Consider the following 18,693-nt stretch of genomic DNA (forward strand, 5'->3'; position numbering starts at 1 on the left):
TTTTAAAACAAAGGTCTTATCATAATCTTCATAAGGAAAGAACAGTTAAATAAATACACTGCTAATTCTGTACATAAGAACTGAAATATTTGCAGTAAAAATATGGAATTCATATAGAGTTATATATTTTATTTAAACTCAGTCATAGGAAATGAGCTTAGGAGAAGGCTGAACTGCTGGGGTGTAAGGGGAAAGACCGGTTTCCATTACCCCACTGAACTGAAGACATGAGGTCAGCAGTGTTATATCTAGTGTAATGTCCTCAGTGTTATATCCAGTGCAATGTCCTCAAGAACACTGCATGTGCTTGGCATTTTCTTGTGTTTTACTCGCTACAAAACTCCTGTCACTAGAGGTCAAAACAAGATTGTTTACAGTCAGTTGTGGATTAGGCCTCATCTACACCACAGAGCCTCTGCCCTAAAGCTATGTCAGCATGCTCACACTGGTAGAAATCTGCAGCGTAAACAAAATCAGCGGTTGCAATGCAGGATTGTATCATTTTGTTGTCACTCCTTTTGCCTCGGAACAGATACATCCTTCTTATCAGTCTGCTTTTATGTAATGACAAATGCAGCCACTTACCCAAGTTAATTAAAATGACACTGCTAGCAATAGTTGGTGATAAATATATTATCAAAATGTTCTTCTGGGTATGCTTTCCAGTGTGGCTAGGGCTCAGAAGATCTTTCATGAGGTCTTTCGTGTCCCATCCTCCTGCCGCGCTTTTTCCCTGTCTCCAGTACCAGCAGAGATGGAGACATGTTCATCCCAGTCACTCAGCGCTTGTCAGGCCACACCTGGAGTACTGTGTCCAGTTCTGGTCTCTGCAATTCAAGAAAGACACAGACAGACTGGAGAGAGTGCAAAGGAGGGCCACCAAGAACCTGCCCTGTGAGGAGGGACTGAAGGGGTTGGTCTTGTTCTCCCTGAAGAGGACAAGACCTGGGGGACCTCATGGCCATATTCCAGTATTAAAGGGCTGCTTCAAAGAGGACAGAGGCTCTGTCTTTGCAAGGAGTCACGTGGGAAAGGCAAGGGGCAATGTGTACAAGATGTACTGGGAGAGGTTTCCTCTCAATATAAGAAAGTAATTTTTTACAATGAGACAAATCACTCACTGGAATAACTTCCCCAGGGACATGGTAGAATCCTCATCACTGGAGGTTGTCAAGATGTGACTTGGTGTCAGATAATTTCATCTAGGCTCCATTTCCCATGAAAGGCTGAATCCGATGATCTTTCGAAGTTCCTTCCAGCCTGGGCTGTTCTATGATACGTTAGTGATGGGCTCATGGATTGAGAAAAAAGGTCTAGGAGATCCACAGTTTCAGCAGTTTCCAATTCATTGCTCCTCCTAACTGCTGTGTGAAGGATACATAACAACCCAAGAATCCAAACCCAGCTCGTGAAAGATGTTAACAGCACTTGAGATGTACTTAGGGGTGCACCTTAAGGTTTGTGGAAGTGGCAAAGAGTGGAAGAGGAAAGCAGGCTTGAATCATTTCTTTTGTGCCAATAACTTCTGGCAGTGGGAGCCCAGAAAGTAAGACAAGACTTTTTTCTCTGAGCAGTTCCCTTGAGGATCAATTGTAACCTTAGAGAATTTTTCCCATTCTCCAGTAAGACCACCACGTAGATCAATGTGTATATAAGAAAAAATGAAGATTCAACTACCTAACTGCTGCCTGCTCATATACTTATTGTGTATTACTGGGGAAGGGCACAAGCTGACTTCTTGCGTTTCTAAGCAAGTTGCTGGTTGCTTGTTGAGACATAGGTGTCCTTCAAAAGTTTGGAGGTATGTTGTAGTGCATCCACCTCATACTCAGGACATCTTACCTGTTGCCTTACCAGGAAGATCATTCTTCCCAGCAGGAGAGCAGGTAGATCAGTGTGGAGTCACAAGCTTATCCCACATTAAATACATTTAGGATGCTGTAACAGAAAGGTTTTTTCAGGTCATTGTCCAGTGTTACACACCAGAGTGCTTTAGTTGTGTTCCCTGTCACTTGATAGAGACCTTTAAGAAATGTGTTTAGGATGAAATGATTTTCATTGCATCTGTCACCTGAAAGCTGTTCTCACTGCAGGTTCTGGTTCTCATTAGCTGTTCTTTCTAATAAGCCTTTGAAGTCCTTTCTTCCCTGTTAGTGCACAGGCAGTGAGAAGCTGTTCTCTGACACTTGGCTGGTGGCACATCTCATAAAAGTGCTCTGGGTTTGAGGCGCTACATGCTTATAAAGAGTAATGAATTGGCTATGTCTGCTTGAGTTGATCTTCGTAGCTTAGTGATGAGTATGTGTGCATACCATACCTGGCTTGCACTGCAGGTGTCCTGACCCTCACACAGTGTGCTAGTCTGAGAGGTTTAGTTGTGCAAAGGCTGATGAAGAAGCACAGGAGTAGAAATGTAGTGCTCTCTAGTTAACATATGCCAGCCATGCTCTTTAACCCTGTCAGCTGGTCTTCTTCCAATTATGCACATGCATTTTTCTTTTAATCACAAGGTATACCCCAAAATTAAGCTAACAAGGCAGTCTGATTTAGTTGTTTTCCCTGTAGAGCTGTGTGCTGTACAAAGAACATTGAAGCAGACAAATTTCATTTGTAGCATTATTTCTCAACTCACTTATTTGTTCACCATTTGTGTAAAAGTCAATAAAATGACAAAAATAAGATACATTAAAAGTAGGTAATGACTCCCGATGGGTCTGAAATATAACAGTTAGCTAGGATTGCATTTTATCTTGGTAAAATGTGAAGGTATTTGTAGGCTGTCTTGGTATTTCTCAGGATATCATTCTTGCCTGCTTTGCAATTATAAGACACATTTTTGGTCTCAAGTTAAATAGGATCAGAGCATTTACTCCTAGATGGCTGAAACAGGTAATATAAAAGGCTTCACATCTTTTTTTCCACTTGTTGGTCACGTATCTCACTTTGTAATACCCATAGCTTAAAAAAAAGCTACTAAAAAAAAATCTTGTCCTGAATATGATATTTAAATTACACTTTAGGCACAGCATTTTACAAACCTTTCCTTTGGTTAGAACCAGCTACCCCACATACAGAAAACAGAATCCTAGGTTTTCTTGCCCACATTTTCCAAAATGATAGAGAACAGCAACTCCTGATTAAGGATTTAATTCAGATGTTTGTGTTAGATTCTCATATTTGTTCAGTGCTCACTGATTTTCAGCTCTTAAACTAACAAACAATAACAGAGCTCTTTTTGTTTCTGCTCAGTTTTATCCCAGGAGTATGCCTCTCAGTTCCTGGTGAGGAAACGTCGAGCAAATTCTTTTATGGAAGAAAGTAAGAAAGGAAATCTAGAAAGAGAGTGCATTGAAGAATTGTGCAATAAGGAAGAAGCCAGGGAAATCTTTGAAAACAATCCTGAAACTGTAAGTATCTGATGAATACCCACAAGGTAGATAGTTGTTCCTTGCAGAGGAAAGATGGAAGTACACAGAGTTCACGCTGCAAAGCTAGAAGGATTGCACCATGCAGACCAAGAACTAGTTTGAAATTCCTTTGAAAAACCTTCACATTTAGTAATAAACCCTGTAAAGCAAAGAGAATGGCTGAGCAGGTATTTGATTTCCAGTACGGATAACCAGTTTTAGACCACAGTTGCCTGCAGGCATGCCATCCAGGGAAACTCTGTTGCCTTCAATTAAAAGTTTACACTAAGGATGCATGGCAGTGCAGCCCTTTTCATGAAGGGATTGAACATATTACTGCAAGCTTTCTTCTTAGTGGGGAGAAGTCTGTTCCTCAGTTCATTCTCACTTCATATTAGTTGGTATTTATTATTTCATTCAATATAATATTCATATTTATTGAATATAGATTAATATTCATATATATATGAAATAAAATAATTTTATTCACCTTTGTACTGCAAAAGGTTTATTACACAATATATGCAGTTAAAATGAATTCTTGTTTTGCAGATCATGTCAGTTCCATATTCTTTCATACCATTGCATGTATTTAGATATATTGATTGTTAAGTTTAAATAGTTTCAGTAATCAATTATCAGTTGCTTCTAACAATTTCTGGTTTAGTAACACTTTTCACTTCGTTTGGAATAAATTGCATGTAAGATGTTCAATCTATTCCAGGGGTTTTTGTTTATTTTGGGGTGAAAAGGGAATTAAAGGATGCTGCTGTGCATCCAATAACAAGATCTTCCCATTTAAAGAGATAACTTTCAGAGTCATTTTGACACCCAATTAATTTTCCTTACTTTCAAAGTGTCCAGTTCAGTGCAGTATCTTAGTCTCTCTACTGAGTCTTGCATTTATTGAATAATCTGCTGATTTAGCCTATACAATAGTTATATAGAAAACTCGGCCTATGACTCAAAATTACTTTGTCTTTTTCACTTGTTTTGTAGTAATAATACCAATATATTTTAGTATTCATTCAGTGATATATTTTACTGCGATTTTATCTACCTTAAATTGTTCTTACTCTTTATTTTTCTTTTTGCAGGAATATTTTTATCCCAAATATTTAAGTAAGTACAAGAGCCCTGAGCAAGTATAATCATTCACTGGTCTTCGTATTTGGATAATGCTAGTTTAGTTATTCTGCTCATAGTGCTTGAATGATTTCCATGCCGATTATAACGCATAGTAGCTCCTAGGCAGTTCTGCGCGCTTAGATCCTAGCAGAGGCACTCAGAAGTCTGAGATCAGCTGCCTAATATGCCCAGACAAGTTTTCTAATTCAGGCTGTGAGAACAGACCCTTTGAAGATGCCATGCATAAGCTGTTGTAACTTCAGTCTACATGAGTGTTTGTATCATAAGCAGATTGTGTGGGTTTGCATTTGCAGGTTGCCTTGCCTCCCATCGAGCAGGGATTTTCAGGGTTATTGCAGTTACTCCAGATTCTCCAGCTGACCTGAGGGCTTGTGTCGTTGGTAAGTGCTGCTTAACTAAGACTTTACCTAATGCAGTCGCATCTAAGAACACACATGCACATGGCTTGAAAGCAGTTCACATGGGCAGGAAAAGAAGCAAATCTCCATTTAACTGATGCAAACTCCATCACATAAACCATAAACTGACAAAAAATAAACGGGTGAGATGAAGCATTTTCAGAGCAAGCAGTTTAAGTTAACTGGTTTATAAGGAATATTGGAAAAGAAACATGATTAACTGCAAAAATAGAAGGTAGAATTCTTCTGGAAACATAGAACTGACCTGTTCCAACCCACCAGTGTTCCCTCGTATCTCCTCTCTACCACATCTTTAATAGTTATGTCTGACTCTTTGTATCTGGCAAGTCCTGTTCTGTCAGTTAAGGGAAGAGGCCATCTGGTTAATTTTTCTTTCTACCACTCCTTGGCCCATAGTTACTCTGTATCCCTGCATGGAGCAGGCAACGTTGCCAGCCAAAAAAGTAAAATGCTAGGAAACTTGTGATGTTGCTCAAACAGTTGATTTTTTACACCTATACATTTATAAGTCCGGTGGGAATTGTGGGTTTTTTTCCCCTTGTAAATTCACAGGAAGTAATCTGTACCTTATTCCCTATTTGACACAGTTGAAACATCTCTCTAAACTTCTTAAACCTTTACAACCTGTCCTGGGTTCAGCAGTAGCAGTCATGTTTTTCCTTTGTGTTAGCTGGTGCAGTGCTGTGTTTTGACTTCTAGTTTGAGAACAGTGTTGGTGAAGCCGATGTTTTCGGTTGTTGCTAAGTGATGTTTACCCTGACCAAGGACTCTGTGAGGCTCATGCTCTGCCAGGGAGGAGGGGAGGCTGTGAGGAAGCAGAGACGGGGCGCCTGACCCGGGCTAGCCGGGGAGGTATTCCATACCACAGCACGTCATGCCCGGGGTGGGGGGTAACTGGGAGTTACCCGGAAGGACAGGGGCTTCCGGGTGGAACTCGTTTTCTTGGCCGGTGGTATCCTATTCTCTTCCCTTGTTATTTTCCCTTATCATTGTTTTAGCTGATAGTAGCGGTGGTGATTTGTTGCTGGACTGTTCTTGTCTCAACCCGTAGGAGTTGCACTCTCTCGATCCTCCTCCCCGTTCCTCCGGGAGCGGGGAAGGGGAGAGCCCCGGTGCAGGGGGGGGGGAGACGGACATGGACCTTGATTGTTGTCAGCTCGGCACCACTCACTGGGAGTGAGTGAACAAGTTACCTGACTGGGTTTAAACCACGACACAACCTGGTTGCACTGAAGTAGCTTATGGTTAGTTTGAATAGGGATACTCAACCATCTGACACTGTTTTTCTCATTGAAAACTATGACGGGGAAAAAAATCCTTAATAATTACACTGCTCATGGTCATGGATGAACATATTTTCCAGATCACTTGACCAACATGACCACTGTCACAAACTAAAACGCACTCGCATTCATATCGCTCTTTCTCACTCTCATTAGAGGTCCTGGGAGGAAAGGATTTAGCAGGGTTGTGTCAACGTGCAGTGTTTCTGTAAACAAGTAGCTTACTGGATAGTCACTGGGTATCTCCCATTTGGGTTTACATGATAACAATCAAGTTACTATTGGTCAGTCCCCAGGATAAAAAAAGAAGTGTGTATGCATAACATTTACAAGAGTTTCTAAGGCTTAAACGTTCAATAAAACTTACGCACGTTCATGGAAGGGAGCTATTGCTGAGAAAGTGGAATTAAAAATTCCCATTAAAACTATATGACATTGTTTCAAATGCTATTTCATTGAGACAAAGGTTTTGTCATACTGCAATCAACATCTCTAAACCAAGTTTTGTCTTTCTGAACTTGCCGATCTAAATCGATTTGATACTGTCAAAATCAAAAATCCAATTTTCCTAACGGGAAGGAAATCATTCTAAGAATTAGTAGAATTAAAATCTCAAGCTGAAACAAACCAGAGAATAAAAATAACAATGCAAACAGAACTGACAGAAATGCAGTTGTTTTCAGATTTGTCCAAATTACCTACACATTACCTGCCCATGGCAGGGGGGTTGGAATTAGATGATCTTAGGGTCCTTTCCAGCCCTAACTATTCTATGATTCTAAATGAACACACATTTTAAAGGCATACATTTTTGGATAAACAAGTACAAAAGATTGTGAATATACTGACCTTTTAAATACCATCTAGAAAGGAAAAGGAAAACTTTCACAGGAATAGGAGACCCTTTTTCATACTTTTCTAATCCAAGCATGTATCCAAGTTGCATTTTTAAGACCCTAAACATCTCTACCCCGTACATCTGTATACTTAATTGCTTTTAATAATAAATACTTAAAAATCTCTGCATTTACATCTATCCATCTCACCATGACACATCTTTTAGATATCAAAGCCTCCTGAGTGGCAGAGGAACCACAATACATCTCTCGCCGCTCACCGCTTCTGTTATAGGCTGAGTATATCTTCTGACATTTAGTTGTCACATTGCTGTCTAGGAGGTCAGAAGGTACCCTGAAAGGGGAAAAGAGGAGCACTAGGCCTGCTTTCAGAACAAATGGCTGCTGCATTACTGTTCTTGCGGTGGCATCTTAATCATTCATCCGTGGACATAACCTCTTTGTCCATCTAGTCCTATCCATTCTGTCTTGTCTTCTTCCTCTAGTGTATTTCACCAGTTCTCCTTTTTCCATTCACTGATTGACTAATTTTCTTTCCCTTTATACCCTTAATTCACCTCATTCTACCTACTCATGTTTCATGCTGCCAACCCAATCAATCTTCTGTCAGATCAGACTCTCACAAGCCATCACTGCTTTTTGCTCAGAAATGTTTACAGTCAGGCTTGTTCCTGAGGATGCCTTCCACATCTATCACTTATGAAGTGCTTTGCTTGTACCAACCTTAGGTCACACACTTGTACCTGAACCTACAAAAGCAGGAAATAATAAAAAAGGATTAAAAACCATAGGGAGTTCTAGAACTTTCCTTTGGAAATTGGATCCACACATAAACATCATACTTTTTATTTCTTCTGCACAATTTCTTCTGTCAGTCTTCATCTGCAATTGCAGTCCTTTGGTGTACACTGTGAATATTACATGACATGCAGCACCTATTCTAGAGATGCTCTAGAGTTTTGGAGCATGGCTGGCCTTTGGGCTTTTGGATTTACTTGAGGCAGAATTTAATTAGAAGTGGGTTTATTTGACAAATATACTGACACATATTTTGTTAAGCTACCAGCATATTCAGGAGACACAAACAGAATGATGCCTTCTGTGCTATGCTGATGTAAAATTAGGAAAATGGTGGGGAAAATGAAAAGAACTTCATGTATTTTGATTAGAGAAAAAAAAGGCAGTGAATTCAGTGCTCTTTGCCCCAATCTCTGTCTTTTAAGCCTTGCTTTCGGAGATCTTGCTAGCATATATAGACTTCAGTTGCTCTTTTAGATGCAAATTTGTTTGACATTGAAGTTAATACTTGTAAAAGGTGACAGTATTAGACACTGATGTATCCAGTCCATCCACAGGACCTGGAAAGCGAAGGCAAGCTGAGGCATTAGTTTCTCTGAAAATGTGACTCTCCTTGAACAGAGAAACTGACTTCTGTAATCTTGAATTCTTGAAAATTTGGTCTTTCTAGTGAAATATGTCCTTAAAATGCAATGAAAATAGTATCAAGTCTGTGTTTGGTCACATCTTGCAGGGATTAACATGGTTTAGCAAGTCATTTTCTAGTTGTTTTCTGTCTGACAAAGTACTGGTGGCTTTTTCTCAGTCATTACAGATTCTTGGTGATAGAACTAATGCAAGATGGTTGCATGGGTACTTGATGTTACATCTCAGGCCCTTTCCTATTTCATTAAGTGTACCTGTGGGGAAAGAAGAAGACAGGCTAATCTGATCCTTGAGGAAAAAATAATCCCAGATAACAAGTATTTCCAATATTTTCTATCCCACAGACATTTCAAACCAGTGCAGCCCTCTGCCATGCCATAAAGATGGATATAAGGATTGCATAGATGGACAAGCCCAGTATACGTGTGTCTGTAAACCGGGATGGCAAGGAGAGAAATGTGAAGAAGGTAAAGTCTCTAATCTCTTGATGATTTTAGTTCTCAAAACCACAATTATAGTTCTACTATTATTTAATAGTATCTGATTTTTAAGTATACCCATATACAGTTGGTCAAATAATGCCTTCCTCTCAAAGATTCTTATTTTGTTTTCCTTCTAGATATAAATGAATGTGATGACTTAAACGGAGGTTGTAGCCAGCGTTGTTCTAATTTACCTGGAAGCTACCGTTGTTTATGCGAAGATGGCTACTTTATGCATTCAAATAAACGGGATTGTGGAGGTAAGAAGTAAGGCTTAAGGAGACCATCATGACATGACAGTACCTTGCCTGTTGACAAGAGAGAGGAAAGAATTTAGTCTAGTAGTTTCATGAATTGTCTAAGTCAACAGAAGCTTGCATTACCTCTGAAAGATGCAGTTCTGCTTCAACTTGGCTCCTCATTCCGCCTGCAGCCTTACACCAGTGCAGGCATTTGGGCAACCATATAGTGATCCAGATCAAGGAACTGAGGTGGGTTGAAACCAATTTAGAAAGGGAAAACAAACAGAAAAAAGAGAAAGGCTATAGATTAGATTCTGCTTCATTACTAGAACTCTCTAAAGCTTGCTTTGGTCACTAATTAGTTTCACATACCCGTTAAGCATGCTGAAACAAGAATCTAGAGTGGTGTGACCAGCTAATATTGTTTCCATGGAAATCCTGTCTGGTTAACACTGGGTTAGGCTGAACCACTCCTAATTAGTGATTCTACTCTTTTGGGAGTTTGAAGTTCATTGGAGAAGAAGCTATTAATGAATCTGAAAATGCTCTTAATGGAGAGAAAGATTTGTCTTTTGTCACTCAGAATATTTCTTCTGTACATGCTTGTGTCAGTTACTATTGGCAGTGACAATATATTCCAGACAGAGACTATGTACTGACATAACTAGCAATTCTTGCTGCATAGTTAGGAGTACAACCTCATTCCATTTTCATGTCATTTTATTCCCTGACTATAACAGTAGTTTTGGATAATATCAAATAATTCAAAAAGCCAGACTTGAGGGTCATTTCCTGCTGTCGCTTCCTTTAGCCTATATATTTTTGTGAATGAATAATTCCCAAAGAAATTCCAGAATGGAAGACTGCTGTTTCATCAAAAAGCGCAAGCAGACAAGTTTTTAAGAATCTCTGTAATTCTTGGAAAGGTACTGGAAAGGTTGGTTAAAAACTTAAAGACAAAAATACACTAATACATCTTAGCACATGGAGTACTAGTTTGGTCGTTTGATAAACCAGATTTATGTATTTCATTACATCCAACTACAAAATTATACACCTAGGAATTTGGACTACACAGAGTAACTATAGAAAAGCAGATCAAATTCAGGACAGCTTTGGGAGTCCTAGCAAGCCGGTGGCAGAATCTGTTCTCCCTGTGCAGCACCATTTCCACAAGTCCCACAAGCCACAGAGAAAACTAGAATGATCCCTGCACAAACAAGTGGGAATTGAAGTACTAACGGGGATCTGCTATTTTTCTGTCTGCAGGACTTCTGGTGAGATTGATACTATACTCTGCATCCAGTTGTGACATACACATTTTGAAAATGACATTGAAAAATGGGTAACGCCACATAAGATAGACACTAAAATGGTCTGAGTGGTGTACAGAAAGTGAGGGACTTGAATACTTGTCAGCATAGCCAGTTAACAGGCGATTGTGACGTAAATTGATTGTAGCATGTAAGAAACTCTGATAGGATTATCTATTGGCTTTCTAGATGTCTTTTTGTAAGGTAAGGTTTTATTATTCAGTCTGGTTTAGTTTATAGGAAAACTGCAGGCTGTTTCTCTCTCTGCCTTCCTGGACATGCATCCCTTTTCCTGTTACTCACAGAATAGACAAAAGAATGTGAAAGGCAGGCAGGCAGAGAGTTTGTTTTCCTGGCCATGCAGAAGTGCCTTTTAGGGACCTCTGTAGATCTTTGCGGCTGCTTGAAAGCTTGGTAGACATAGCAAGAGCGAGCCAGTTTGCCCACCTCAATCACTTGCAGTTTTGGATAGAGTTAGGAAAAAATTATATGCTAGAGAGCGATTTGTTTTCAGTAACTTATTTGTATTTCTAGATATAAATGAATGTCTGTTACATTCACACATCTGTGGGACCGCCACCTGTAAAAACACCCTGGGGAAATATGAATGTGAATGTCCAGAAGGGTACACATACAATGCAACGTCCAAGAACTGTGAAGGTAGGTCTTTCTCCCTCTATCACCCCTTTTCTCTTTCTTTTCTCCCCACCCCTCATGCATCCCCTTTAAAAGCCAAACTCCAGCATCTCATCTGGTGATGTACCTTCATATTGTTTACTGTAATATGACATGATTATTTGTTCTTTCAGAGGTTCAATCAGTCTGTGTTACATGTAGTGTAACGTAGTGGAACGACTTAATACCAAATGTTAAAAGGTTTTATGGTTTACTACCATGTCCTGCTGTATGCCAGATAACTTTCTCAGTTGATGGGAACACTCCTGCCTCAGTGTAGAGAGGACATCTTATCCAAGCTCTCAAACCAGCTTGCATGTTTCTTTCAGATAACTTGGAGCAGTGTGTTCAGGACCTGGATATCTTGAGGATCTAGTGCCTTGTACCTACTTTTTAATCATCTTTACAGTTATAAGGATGGAATATTTGAGATCAGTCAGTTAAATATTAATCTCTAACTCAAGAGAAGCTATAGCAAACACAACCAAAAGTCCTTATTTGGCAATTCTAAACTGGCAAGACAGTTAGGAAGATTTAGAAAGAGGTAACTGCCAGAAATTAAAACCATGTTTAATCAAGTGGTCTCAAAAACCTAAAAAACTTGTCTTTATCCATCTGATAGGCTGTGTAGGTGCTTATTTAGCCCTCATGGCCAGGGCCATGTCCTCATCTCTGTCCTTTCTATGCCCTTAGATGTCAGATACTGGAAAGAGCTTAACACAAGGGTCACTGAATTCCATTTAAAATAAAATCTATCTATTCCTTCCTTGGGGTATCTAGTTATGATATAAAATAACAGCATTAGATTGAGTTGATCTCTGTCCTAGGCTGGAAGTGATAGCATGGCAGTTGGATAAAATAGTTTTTATAAAGACCCCACATTTAAAATAAAATTGTTCTTAAATATCTAGAAATTGTTCTTAAATACTTATAAAAACATAAAATAAAATTGTTCTTAAATATCCATATGAAAAAAACAGAGCTGCACTGAAAGAATCTTTCCTCAGGAGTATTCTTTTCCAAAATGAAAATCTGGAAGAAGGAATTTCAAACCCAAGTCCTATAACAATTATAGCAAAGTTGGAAAGTACCGATAGCTAGCAGTAAAGCAGGAAGAAACCATTCATACACAGGATGTCATAAAATAATTCTTTCAAGTATGGGGGTATTTGCACAACACAACATACTTTATTTCTTTCTACTTGTTAGAGTTTGTTTAGTACACACATCAGAAGTTAAATTTCAGTTGTAGAAGAGGTATCTAAGCTCTTACAGTTTTATTGGAAAGAGGAATTTACATTGTCAGTTTAAGCAAAATACATCACTGTCTTATTTTAAATGCTGCCTTCATGTTATTGCTCAGAAGGGTGTAACAGTAGCTTCTTGCTGCCTATGAATCTTTTGCTGCATGGCTTTTCATGCAGCTTTCTTGTGATAAAGCTTTGCACAGTGGTAATGATGACATATTCAGGCATCAGCTCTTTGTCCAGTTACTACGGGATTAAAACATTACTGATGGTTTTGTGTCCCTGCATGCACTGAAGTGAGAAAAACTTCACAATAATTAATCTAATTCTTGCTCCTTTTAGTACTTTCTGCAGACACATGGGTTACATCAAATTGAATTCAAGCATTGTTTTTCTCCCAAAACATAGTTTCCTGAAGGTTGCAAGATGAGGACATTAAAATGAGCAAAGTCTTGCCTCCTAGAAGAGGGATTATGCTGCTAAACTTTCAGCCCTTGTTGTAATCACATTGAGTCACCAAATCCAGCCTAAGGACAGGGTTGTGCAAACTGACAGGAATGTAGCATCAGAGAAATACTAAATGACAATAGCTTTTCATTGTCATATTGCATGTAGGTAGCCAAATTCCATTATGCTTATTGGAAAAATCAAATTTACATACATGTATGCATGACTGTCTCTATGACAGATACGAGTGGAATAGAAGAGTGTTTGGGGTTTTTTCCTTATCCATTCTTCAGAGGAAGTAGCTACAGTTCTTCATCCCCTCCTTTTGGGAGACACTATCGATGGAAAATATTGGCCTCAATTTTGGTATATCTTTGCCTATTTTCTTCTGTCTTCTCTGAAAAGGGCACTGCTTTTAAAGATCTGACTGAACCAGTTAATCAAACAGCACACAGTATGTCTGTATCTTACGCATTATCTCTCCCTAGCACACAGGCTGAAAATTTGAGACAAAGAATCAGCGTTTCCTCTTCCCACATTAATTGTGTCCTGCCTCCCCACATCCACACTCTGGGGAAATCAGTATATTTCCCTAGCATTATATAGCTCCCTTCTAGGACATGGTATGCAGCTCCTTTGTGGCCGATTCTATTGTATATTAGCAACTTACCCAAAGCAAGCTGTTTTAGCCTTCCGCTGAAAGCAGCTGGATGAACCAGGATGCTGTGTGGATTCATGGGTTTCTACGAATAGCTTCTGTTGACCATTCTATGAGGGGGGACTGACACGTGGACAGATCTGTGGGAAGCCTTTGAAAGCTCAAACATGCAAAGGTGCTGACTACAACTTGGAAGGAAAAAAAGAAGCAAAACCAAACAACCAAAACCCAGGATAGTTACAGCGTAACTGAGAAAAACCTCAAAAAACCCTGGCCCTCTCCAGTGCATATCAGCATTTCTGTAGGAGGACAATTATCTCTGCACAGGGAGATCCTGCCATTTGGAGTGTTCTAGGATTGCAGAACTGAAGAGGGAGACTGCATATCTATGCAAGAAGCTTGGCTGTCCCTCTGCTGCTATAGTACACTCTGGAGAGGGACCCTTACCCCTGACCAGCAGGTTCATTTTAGTAAGGGAAATTTACACCCCTGCAAGATGGGTGCAAGCCCCCGAGTAGTTGATTTAATGATAGAAATGCATCTGTCACACTGCATGATAAGCTTTCATAATAACCTCATAAGTCTCTGTTTGTCTGCAGGCACTGGGTGAGCAGAATTAACTGCTGCTTTCAGAGAATTCAGCACCCAGATTTACTGTAGTGCTACTGGTTAACCAGTGCTTGTGGTTTTACTTTTGTACTGCTAGGTGTTCAAGTACTGGAAAGGTTATAGGACCTGTACACAGAACGATACCTCCTAAAGTATCTACTCACAGTCATGCTCCTTTGGGAAGGGCATAGGAAGAGAGGTGTTTGTTGGAGTATCTCTTAACGCTTATTGGAAGGTGTTAAATTATGATTTTGTTTTACGTCTTCTCAGTAGAGGGTTTTGTGGGTTGGGGTTTAAGTCTTTTTTTTTTTCCTTCTCTCTTGTGTGCTTATAGCTAGAGGCATTTCTTGGCCTTTTCAGATTGCCAAATGATCGTAAGCAGAATGATTTTATTAACATTTGTTTCAAAACAAGTAGCACAGTTTCTTTAATCTGAGGCCCTCTCCTGGTTTCAGCTGGGATGGAGTTAATTTTCTTCCCAGTAGCTGGTGCAGTGCTGTGTTTTGGCCTTAGTCTGAGAACAATGCTGATAACACACCGATGTTTTAGTTGTTGCTTAGTAGCTCTTACCCTGATAGAGGACTTTTCAGTCTCATGCTCTGCAAGTGAGGACCAGCACAAAAAGCGGGGTGAAGGAGCAGAGTTAGGACACCTGAACCAAACCAGCCAAAGGGGTATTCTATACCATAGAATATCATGCTCAGTATAGAAACTGGGGGAGCTAGCCAGGAGAGGCCAGCTGATGCCTGTGGACTGGCTGGGTATCTGTTAGTGGGTGGTGAGCAATTGTACTGTGCATCACTTGGTTTTGGGATCACTTTTTGTGTGCGTTATTCCTTCCTCTCTCTATTTCCTTTTCTTATTATTGTATTATTATTATATTCTACTTTTATTTCAATAATTAAACTCCTCCTATCTCAACCCACAAGGTTTTACCTTTTTTCTGGTTCTCCTCCCCATCCTGCTGCGGGTGTGTGTGTGTGAGCAAGTGACTGCATGGTACTTAGTTGCCAGCTGGCAACTGTGACAGGCCCAAAATTACCCTCATTAGAGTCTCTACCCAGGAGAGATTTTGTTTCTATATTAGAAATGGAACAGCTACATTGGCCTTTTATACAGCCTTTCATTTCTAAATTATTTATTGTATATGGCCTCCTAAATAGAAAATGAAGTTCCTTTAGTTAGTTTACCTTATTTGCAGCTCAAATCAGGTTGGTCGCCACAAATAGGTGCTGTCTGAAAATTAAGTATTTATGAGAGTGTTGTATGTTCTTTTAAAAGGTATTTTTACCTTGTATTTTAATTTTGGGTTTACGTGTCCTTTGTCCAGATACCTGCCATATATACTCTTAATAATCTATGTTCTCGTGACATCTGTTAGGGAAAGGAAGAGATCTGGCCCAAACGGCATTTCTTCAATAAATGGTAGTGATTTACGGGGTCTCTTTAACTAATTCAGCCACCTTACAAGATCAGCTTCTTACTGCCTCACAAATGAGACCAGTTTCTCCCCAGCTCTGCACACAAGGCCTCTATCAGATTGCTAGGTCTTATGTACCCAACAGGTAATTCTAGTTTGTAAGTTTTACATAGGAGACATCAATTAGCATTCGTTTAGCTTTGCAGCAGTCACCTACTGGATTCATGTTATGCCAGAGAACCCACTGTGTCCATTATTCCATTGATTTATTGTGTTAGTTTTCAGTCTGTGCCATGGATAATCTGAATAAATCTTTCTGTGTGGTTTCATTTCTTCTAGATATTGATGAATGTGCTGAAAATGTTTGTGCTCAACTCTGTGTAAACTCCCCAGGAAGTTATAGCTGCTATTGTGATGGCAAAAAGGGGTACAAGCTCTCTAAGGACCTGAGGAATTGCGAGGTAAAATTGCACTATATAAAATTCCATGTGGAAAATCACAAAGTTCTATATTTCTTCATGACAGCTGTAAGTTACATTAAGGAAAATAGGCAGCTATTTGAAAACTGATTCAAAATTGCCGAGAAAGTGCTGGGAACTCCAGGCTGTGGTTTGGCTCACAAAATAGACCTGGTAGGGATTTGGATGCATGCTCAGTTCATGTATGCTCATTTACAGGAATCCTGTCAAAAGAAGCTTTCCAGCTTTCCTTAGTCAGTCATCTTTATTCCCTGCTGCTTCCAAAAGAAGCCCCAGCTTTCTCCTATCAAACACCTAATTCCTGTTCACATGACTCAGAGCCAGAATACTCCATTTGTCCACGTGTTCCCAGGTTTTCTTTGGACTGCTCAGAAGTTTTCGCTTGCTCTTTCAGAATTCCTCTATGCTTTGCCTGTTTGGGTCAAAAAACCTGGATTGTTTTCCACAGTTCTCATCTGCCACAACTTAAGAAAAAGCATTTAGGAATAGTTGCCAATTGAAGAACATCTTTGAGCCGAGACCAGCTGTTCTTGCTCAGCCTGAGAATTTATACTTCTTAGGAGCAGCAAGTTTGTAACTCCCAAGAATTCTAGTTCAGGGATTTTCTTGTGAGTGATTCACTGTGTACATTGAAAGGTGCAGGCAGGCTGAGACTTGTTAGGCTAAGGGAGCTCGGATAACTGCCAATAAAAAGCCACCTCTAACATCGTAGAACAAAATTGGCCTTGAACTGTAGGAACAAGGTCTGACACAAGTCCTAGCATGTATGTATTAGATCTTGTTTGTGCTTTCTGAAGCTTAATATCTGAACAGCACTCGCAGTTATTAGGGTTCATTTTGCTTATTCATGAAACAGGAAGAGCATCTTATAGCTTCATGTTATTTTTAACATCGTGTTCAAAAGCAATTAACTTTCTACCTGGAAGTTAGTTGCAGGCCTTTTAAGAATAATAAAACCAAAGTTTAATCAGCAGAAAATACATGCAGTCGGAAGACAAGTGACAGTAGCAGGCATAAAATGAAGAAGCCATAAAATTCAAGATGAACACCTCCACATTTAATAAAACTGCTGCATCATGAATAGATAAGTCAGAGTTTGGGAACTGCATTAACTTTTACCAAAGTACAGCCTCTGTTTTGAGAACAGAAAAGCCCTTCACACCTAGTCTTGATTGTTCCCTTTTATGGGATAACTATACTGCCATCATATAGACGATATTCAAGGGGTGTTTTGAGGGATAACTTTAGATCAAAGAGACTTTAAGGTTCCTACTAGTCAATGACATAGGTGCTGTAAAACACATACTGGAATAATCTCCCACCTCTCTTCACATGCAGAGCCCAGTTCCCTGTACCTGAAGGAAATTTGAGTGTTTTTCTTTGAAAACAAAGCTGTAGATATTTCTTTAATTATAACATCACAGTTTCAGAAGACAAGACAACCATGTCTTATAATGGATACCTGACATTTCTTTACTGGAAGTTTGACAAGTTTAAAACTGCACCACATATAAAATAGGTATTATCCCTGGATATAAATATCTTTGTTTAAAGCTTCAAGTAGGTGAGGAGGTAAAAGAATAAGCACCATTTTTTCCCCCTCTTAGTGCAACTGCAGTTGGTGGTCTGTGCTTTCTCACACTAACTTTGGCTAGAGCATGAGGATTAAGCCCTGGCAGTGTTCAAGGCCAGGTTGGACAGAGCCTTGGGTGAGATGGTTTAATGTGAGGTGTCCCTGCCCATGGCAGGGGGGTTGGAACTGGATGATCTTAAGGTCCTTTCCAACCCTAACTATTCTATGATTCTAATACATTTTACATACTGTTACAGGCTTTTCAGTTGCTAAAAATATTTAGAATTTCATTTACAGTTTTTCTGAGAATGTAGGTCTTAAGAGCTCCATATCCCCACTAACAGTTCTCGGAGATATTAGTTCAGTGCTACTCCAGCAGGAATTGTAGCGTTGATTTTGTCACATTCCTTTCCAGAGCTTGAACAGGACAAGTACATTTAAGGGACAGCCAGATAGAAACACCTTCCGTTGACCTGTTACTTAATCCACTTGTAAACTGTTGCTTTTTATTGCAGGTAAATTGTTCTAGTAATGCTAGAGATTATTCAGCTATGAATGGTTGTACATAAATATCGATAGTGAAAAACAAAAGGTGATTTTGATTTTGTTAATTAAATCTTTTCAAGACACAGTTCTCGCCCCATTCCCTTCTGACACCTGATCATATTTAGGTTCCAGACAGCTTTAGTAATGGAGCCTGACAGGACCCTAGTAGGTGGGTGTCACAGGTCCTTGATGAAAGGAAAGCACTTGCTGGGGGATTTGAATTCTTGATTCAAATGCTGACTAAGTGAATATTAGTTGCAATCCACCAGAACTCCGTTTCAACCTGAATTATCCTCTAACAGCATAAATAATGGACATCTCAAGCAAAACCAAAACCATGCCCCTTCATTTGTAAGTAAGTATTCAAGTTTAAAAAACAAAAGGAAGAGAAAATAGAGGTAAGCCACTGCTTAAAAAAAGGGACAGGCTAGCAGCCAGCAATAG

At 39.5% G+C, this 18,693-nt stretch overlaps 1 protein-coding gene and 1 long non-coding RNA gene across 2 annotated transcripts in view; one reads left to right on the forward strand and one right to left on the reverse strand.

Annotated features, from left to right (window-relative positions):
* Positions 1 to 18,693, forward strand: part of PROS1 (protein S) — a 31,976-nt gene that overhangs the window by 1,876 nt on the left and 11,407 nt on the right. Inside the window, exons 2-8 of the mRNA XM_057416016.1 lie at positions 3,250 to 3,407; positions 4,505 to 4,529; positions 4,850 to 4,936; positions 8,903 to 9,025; positions 9,178 to 9,300; positions 11,130 to 11,255; positions 15,991 to 16,112. Coding sequence (XP_057271999.1) covers positions 3,250 to 3,407; positions 4,505 to 4,529; positions 4,850 to 4,936; positions 8,903 to 9,025; positions 9,178 to 9,300; positions 11,130 to 11,255; positions 15,991 to 16,112 — 764 coding nt within the window. The remainder of the gene's footprint in view (positions 1 to 3,249; positions 3,408 to 4,504; positions 4,530 to 4,849; positions 4,937 to 8,902; positions 9,026 to 9,177; positions 9,301 to 11,129; positions 11,256 to 15,990; positions 16,113 to 18,693) is intronic.
* Positions 1,196 to 18,693, reverse strand: part of LOC130602800 (uncharacterized) — a 33,813-nt gene continuing 16,315 nt past the window's right edge. The window contains exons 2-3 of the long non-coding RNA XR_008972983.1: positions 1,843 to 1,938; positions 1,196 to 1,364 (exon numbers count right to left, since the gene is read on the reverse strand). This is a non-coding gene — a long non-coding RNA (uncharacterized LOC130602800). The remainder of the gene's footprint in view (positions 1,365 to 1,842; positions 1,939 to 18,693) is intronic.

The sequence above is a fragment of the Pezoporus wallicus genome, unplaced genomic scaffold (genome assembly GCF_028554395.1).
Source record: "Pezoporus wallicus isolate ANWC-B61680 ecotype Strahan unplaced genomic scaffold, APGP_CSIRO_Pwel_v1 contig_6814, whole genome shotgun sequence".
NCBI classification, from domain to species: Eukaryota; Metazoa; Chordata; class Aves; order Psittaciformes; family Psittacidae; genus Pezoporus; species Pezoporus wallicus.